A 7,625-nucleotide genomic window follows, 5' to 3' on the forward strand; every position below is an offset into this window, starting at 1 on the left:
TTTTCGATTCAGTACACATATTTAATAAAAATTCAAAAAATGCCTTATTATAAAGTAAGATAATTTATATATAATAAAATTTTATTTATAAATATAAAATATTTAAGGTTAGGCATTACTAATAACGTTTTAAAAAGTTAAGTTATTATTATATTTTAATGTAATTATATAATGTAAAAACTTTATTATAATTAAATATATTAAGTAAATCATATTTAAATATGATTTATTATATGTAATATATAAATAAATATATAATTATAATGAAATGTATAATTAAAGTAATATTTTATTTATACAAATTAAGAACTAACAAAAAACAATGGAACAACAACAACAACAACAACAGTTACAAACTGCATTGACAGCAATTAAAGTTTTGCGTTCAAGTGTTGGTCAAGTATTTGATTCTTTGGGAAATGGATTACGTGCTGATCATGGAGAAGAAAATAAAGAAAATAAATATTTGCTTGAATTGCAAGAGCTACTAACAACTGTTAATGTGAATCTAAGGTATTATTTTAAGTCTTTAAAAATATATATTTTTTAAAAAAATATATTAAATATATTTTTATGTTTAGAGATGTTGAACAAGCTGTAAGTAGTTTAAATCCACCACCAGGAGCATTTCATTTAGCAAGTACTACATATCTTAGTCAAGAAACAACACAAGAAAGACAAGCATTATATAGTACATTAGTCAATAGTTATAAATGGACAGATAAAGTTCATGAATATAGCAATGTTGCTCAATCAATACTTAGTCAGAATTCTTTAAAAAGATCATACAATACAACTAGCAGAGCAAAAAGAGGTAGAATTCAAACAAGTAATCATAATGTTCCTCAACAGTAAGTTGTATTATTATAATATATTAGAAATTATAATTTATTATTTATAAACAATATATTTTAAATTATAATTTTTTGTGTATGTGCATATGAATCAATATCAGTAAGTTATTTATTATTAATATACATTAATATTTTTTTTGTAGGCAAGTAGATTCTTTAATAGCCACATTTGATAGACTTTTTAGTGATATGACAGTATCTGTATCTCGACCATTTGCATCAAATGCAGTATTACACGTTACACTAGGACATGTTTTGAAAGGAGTTATAGCATTTAAAGGTTTAATGATTGAATGGGTAGTAGTTAAAGGTTATGGAGAAACTATGGATTTATGGACAGAATCTAGACATAAAGTTTTTCGAAAAGTAACAGAAAATGCTCATGCTGCAATGTTACATTTTTATTCTCCAACATTACCCGAATTAGCTGTACGATCATTTATGGTAAGAAAATATGAACACTTTATATTTTTCTTATTTGGAATAATATACATCATAGAATATACATCATATATTAAAGATTTAATTGATTATATATTTTTTTATTTTATAGACTTGGTTTTATAGTTTGAATAACTTATTTAGTGATCCATGTAAGCGTTGTGGTTTACATTTACATAGTGCTTTACCTCCAACATGGAGAGATTTTCGAACTTTGGAACCCTATCATCAAGAATGTAAACCATAAGTATTTATTGAAAAATTTTATAAATTGTAAAAATAATATTAAATAATATACTTTCATTTTTTTATAAAATGTATTTAATTAAATATCATATAAAATCTATAAAAATAGAAATTCATAAAATCTATAAAAAAATATGATAAATATTTATATATCTCTTCCTATTTAAATAAATAAAAGAACAATGATATTACTTAATAAATATTTTTATTTATAGATTTTAAAAGATGTGTGTATGATCTTCCACTTAAATTTATCTGTCCAGCTTAAATACATTAATCATAAATAATTAAAATATTATAGACAATTGCTACATATATATACAATTGCAAATAAAACCATGTTTGCAATATTACATATTTGCGTTTAGTAATAAACTTGAAATTGCATAAATTAAAAACAAAATGAAGAAAATATGAAATGATTTCTTTTTAAAAAAAATATATAAAATTTGATAAACATAAAATAAATAATTTGAACAAATTCAATGATAATAAATTGCAAATTCTAAAAATTTTTTTAAATTTTAATTTTTTTTTTTTTTTTAATTTTTTTTAAATTAAATTTTAATTTTTTATTTTATTGAATACTTAACATATTTTAACTAAAATATAATATAAATTAAATACAGTCTTTTTCGTAAAATAAATGTAAAAAAGAATTATATCAATAAAAAGTAAAATTTCTACTTAGAGATAAAATACTTATTTTTTGTGTCAAGATTTACATGTAATATAAAAATGAACAGACAATTAAATTTTTCTTGTTTGGAATATAATAGTTTTGCAATCGATGGTTTTTTTCTTTATCTGTATCCTACATATGTATACCATTCTTAATATTATTACATGCTATTTAGTTTTACGTAACTCTAATTAATATTATTTAAATATAATTATATAAGTATTTTTCACATAACTGTACACATTCACATTTGGAATATTGGTACTCTCTATGGAGCACAAGTCGTTTAAGTGGCAGTGAACTTATTTTACAAATCATTATTCTGATCACTTTGTTGGACTGTTCCAATTTTTTCTTTTCTCATCTTTCTTTAAGGCTCTATAAATGTTGCAATACTCAGTGAATTTAATATCATATCATTGATTCAAAACTATATATGCAATCATAACTGATTTTTTTTTTATCAAAGTCATGGTAAGTGCGGAATAGGTCCTCGCATAAAGATTTGCCGTTCATATATGTATATGTATATTTATATATGCATAATATTACAGCTTTAGAAACGAGTTATTTATTTATTATATCGTGTAAATGAATTATAATGAAATTGATTTTTTGGTACGAAGGAATGTTTTCTTCTTAAAACACTTTAAACACGTACACATTATTTTAGACCTTCGAAAACAAGAGAAATGTCTCATGTTTTGTAATTTTATATTCATATGTATATGTGGCATAACTGTATCTCATTGTTATATTTATCTAATGATATTAATTATAATTTTCATTGTGACGAAAGTAGAAAAATCGTTCATAGATTATCTTTTATTTCTTTTTTAAATGTAGATAATTTTGTGTTTGCTTCGAAATATTCAATAAACATGTATCACAGCATGCCTTTTCTCGAGAGGATTAATAAAGAAATATAATTCAAATTTCTACAACTTATTTAGTTAATTCTGAATTCATATATATATATATATATATATAACAGTTTAAGGTAATTTCTGTCACTAATTTAAATATAGATTTAAACAAATTTCAAGATGTGAAAAGTAAATCTTTGGTATATCATAAAATAACTTTTCTAATACGATTCAATTTTTTTTCGAATTCGACTCGTCAACTTCATTTGTTCAGATGTGTAATTATTTTGAGTCGAAATAATTGCAACTACGGTATATATTATTGTGTTTAAGCTTGTAAGGATTTTAAAAAATGGATATGCTACCAGCACTCGGTCCGCGATTATTGTACAACCATAACACGAGTGAGAAACAGTTCATTTCTGTTCAACATACATATAAGTACGATATTAACGAAGTTTATGATCGTTATCATTAGTCTGTAACATTATGCTACTATAAACTAGTAGCTATGTACGTATGAATGTATAATTCTATCCTAAGTATTCATAATTAATATTTGGAATTCTGATAATACTCTAATGCAAGGAAATCTACTTTAGCATATTTTCAGTTCAATAGCTTTATTGCCTTTCTCACTGATTCTGTATGATTTGGACAGCTTATAATTAAAAGTTTTTTCTTTATCTTGTCATTTTTTTTTTCTTATTAAATTATAATATACGATTTATACCGCACACGATGTTATTTATTTATTTTTTGTTTATTCTACTCTAGATATCATGTTGCGATTATACCGCAATAATTTAAATAGCAAACCGATTTGAGATTAATTTATTTATAAGCTAACGCGATCAATATATTCTTTAGTGTTAGTTTATTATTCTATTTCTGAACCTATTTTTAGAACTAAAAGAAATTTATTCAAAATCTAAATTCATTTAGATTTTTTAATCTGTAATGTAATGTATACGCATAAAATATCATAAAAAGCTGAAATAGGTTAAATAACATTCTAATTTTTTTTTAATTAAAAGTTGCGTCATTGCATAAAATCTATTTTTTAATATCCAATATATCTTTTAAAAAATGAAATTACGAAGGAAGTTCTCCAATAGAAAGAGAGCTTGAAACAGTATATAATGCATTCGATTAATATTCACCTTAAGTAATCAGTTGTTTGTGTATCGGTATTGAGTATATCGCTCGAACGATGAATTAATTTTCATATAACGCTATTTTGAATAGGGAATTGAATATACTACATCGAATAATATAGGATTATTATACATTTTCTTATATAACGACGTAATAAGTACCGTAGAAGTATACAGTATGTACATATATATACATATAAAGGAAATTTTCTCAAAGAATTTGCATAACATCAAATGACGTGCATTTTGGTGTAAAACATTAATGACAAAAGGTAGTAAGAAAAGGCATGCCTCTAGATGTACGAGGTATTATAGCGTTATAGTTCAAACGAAAGGGTTCGACATTTCGTGCAAAATTTATATATCTAATATTAAAATTGCCATTTTTAAAATCTCTTAATTAAAGTTTAATTTGCAATTTAATTTTCACATTAATATTAATCTTAATTTGTAAAACATTTGTATAAGTTTTATCTATTTAAAATCCTAAAACAATCGACTATCGAAATAAATTTGCACATGCGCATAATTCAAAGCTTACTGATCGTAATAACTAACACCCATTCGTTTGTAGCACTGTGTCCCCGTACTTTTATAAGATAAAACGAGTTGTAAATATTGTTTTTATGAGGCACCATATAAGAATGACGTTATCGTAATTAACGTCTTTAACATTGCGACTGTTAAAGCGATAGACTGAATCTATCTTTCAGTTTAATGTTGATTGAATAATAATTTGGTCGATTCCAGATTCGAAATTTGTTCCTAACTTCAGTCATAAAATTCATTAAATTCAATTTATCAGTAAACATATAATCCATAATCATAGTACAGTGCAACGACTTATAAAGATAACAATAATATAAAATGACATATAATTTCAATAAATTCTATGAAATTAACGATATAAAAGTGAAGTATATAGATATACACCTCTTTTCTTCTGGGGTTTCGTTAAACGATTCGTCGCATCTAGCAATTATATGTTCTATTATTTTCTTCGATGTCGCACAAAGTTCACATACTTTTTAATGATCACGATTCAATTTCTTATGCATTTTCTTTTTTTATCTCTTTTTCAAACATATGTCTAGGCACAATCACTTTCGCAACATTTCATTAGATTTTTTCTCAAAGATTCTCGTTCTTAATTCATTTTTTTTTTTTTTTTGTTTTTGGTTTGACATGAAAAAGATTTGCGTATCATATTGAACGCTATAGTTGTGATTTATCTATCGAAACCGTATCGAAAAATCTGCAAACCATCAACAAGTCTTTTTGCCATTACAACCACTCGTTTACACTGTTGTCATTCTATTTGTTCAGAAAATTGTAATTGCTAAGTTCTGCGAAATTAAGAACGTTTCGATCTTACGATTAGATATTCATTCATGAAGATAACCTTACATACGACGTTCGTATTACGAACATACTGAATTGAATCAGGCCGCGCTAAGAAACGTTCGCAATTGACTTCATTCTATTCAGTATTCAAATACAATCAACAAGTGATTTTCATTCAATCATTGAATTAGGCATGATTGCACGATACATTATTCTCAAAATTCTCCGTGACACTCAAACCAATAGCGGTTGCGTTCACTGCTCGACGTAAACTGTTCCGCAAGAAAGCCGCGCAGGCCTTGCTCCTCTCCGTGATGATCTCGTACAGTTGATTTTCCAATGTGAGGCTGTTGGTGGTGAGCAGTAGCGGCAGTGGAATTGACGCGTTCATGATCACTAGATTACCAATATTAAGAGGAGCTGTTTCCCATTGTCAGACACCGCTGTTCGGAAAGCGTGGCGGGGGAAGCGGGGGCGGTGATCTCTCCGGTTGAGCGGGTGCGTCGGAAGATCGCTCTGATCCAGCTGCAAACACAACTGTTCATCCAGATTAATCAGATGCACATTTTCAATGCGTATTTTCAATACTTGTTACACTACTCTTCGCATTCATCTACTTAAACCGTTTCAATTTAGATAGACGACAAATAGCACAAGCTTCTACGATTCTTGTAGAAAAATTGTTAAAAAAAAATTGAACTGTTTTTTTAGCAATGTGATTTTGAGTTAATCGAGATTTTCGATTTATATCAAGATCAAGATTGAATAATCGCACTATTAAAATTATAAAATTCTATCACTATATTTTTTTCTAATTGTGAATAGAATATTATTTTATTCATTTATTTTATTTTAAAATAAATGAATTATTTTAAAATGATTTTGATGAATATGAATATATTTATATAAAGATTGTAAAAAATTATTTGGTTTATGATAAATAGTGTTAAATATAAATAAATAGTGTCTGTTTAAAATATGACGAATGTATAAATCTATATTTGTAATCTATATTTTATAAAAATTTTTGTTTTACATAATATGTATATTTAAATTATATAAATATTATTAGTTTCATATTAAAAAGTTAAATTAATCATCAGCATCCTGAAAATATCATAAAAAGATTTGAAAAATGATAAAATATAATTTTATTCTTAATTTAGTCAGTTTTTAAATCTGAAAGTATTGTCAAATAATATTAAAAAAAACATATATATATATAAAACTTTTAAATATTATAATTACAAGCATTGTGTGATGCGTTTATAAATAATTATTTTGTTTGTAATAAATATATTATAATAATAAATTTTTTTAAAATATTATTTGTATCTATCTAATTTTTATTATGAAAGACTTATATATAACTCTAAGAATCTCTAGCATAGATATATGCACGTTATTATTTATTCTGGTTAAATTGTTTAATAAATAGAATTGATTTCTATGATATCTTATTTTTTAGCATTTCATCAAGTAAAAAATAAATTTAAGAATGGCATTTTGAAATAAAAAATGCACAAGATTGATATTTACTAGCCATAACTTCTTTTTTTTGTTTTTTAATCTAAATGAAGTAAATTACATTCATGCGGACATGCCCATTACACCATTCATGCTTCAATTGCCATAGTATTGAAAAAATTGGTTTTGCAGCTTCATATAAAAAATAATGATAATGTAATATTATTTGTTTTTAAATCTTGTAAGGTTAACATTCATATGACTCCTCACTCTTTCATGTTTTTACATTTCTTAAATCGATTTATGGAGACCATATGTGTTAATGTAAGATCCTCAATGGCCTACCTCCATATAAACTACTACAAAGGCCAGTGTTAATAGCGCATAATACATGTATACTCTTAGAATGGAAATAGAAATGAAGCCAATATATCTACTAGTTTTATTTATAAGAATTATAGGAATATATTAAAATTGACTAGAATCAGATTGTATATAGGATAACAGATTATCATACTGCACACAGATGACAGAAGAGAGACATGTAATATATATATATATATATATA

General features: G+C 25.0%; 2 protein-coding genes across 10 annotated transcripts in view; one reads left to right on the forward strand and one right to left on the reverse strand.

Moving 5' to 3' along the window:
* Window positions 1-288: 288 nt before the first annotated feature.
* Window positions 289-1,737, forward strand: LOC102673427 (mediator of RNA polymerase II transcription subunit 27). Its single transcript, XM_006618919.2, has 4 exons — window positions 289-513; window positions 582-851; window positions 998-1,298; window positions 1,408-1,737. Exons 1-4 carry the CDS (start codon window positions 323-325, stop codon window positions 1,540-1,542), a joined length of 897 nt encoding a protein of 298 aa, XP_006618982.1. The 5' UTR covers window positions 289-322; the 3' UTR covers window positions 1,543-1,737.
* A 3,571-nt stretch (window positions 1,738-5,308) lies between these two features.
* The window catches only part of LOC102673656 (glucose transporter type 1), a 33,684-nt gene continuing 31,367 nt past the window's right edge, over window positions 5,309-7,625 (reverse strand). For 8 of the 9 annotated variants that reach the window (XM_031512056.1, XM_031512055.1, XM_006618931.2 and 5 more), the window contains one exon: window positions 5,309-6,127. In XM_031512056.1, the coding sequence (XP_031367916.1) occupies window positions 6,024-6,127 (104 nt within the window). In that variant the 3' untranslated portion in view covers window positions 5,309-6,023. The remainder of the gene's footprint in view (window positions 6,128-7,625) is intronic. The other variant, XM_006618923.2, reaches the window with a different exon arrangement.

Source organism: Apis dorsata, unplaced genomic scaffold (genome assembly GCF_000469605.1).
Source record: "Apis dorsata unplaced genomic scaffold, Apis dorsata 1.3 scaffold_382, whole genome shotgun sequence".
Classification (NCBI taxonomy): Eukaryota; Metazoa; Arthropoda; class Insecta; order Hymenoptera; family Apidae; genus Apis; species Apis dorsata.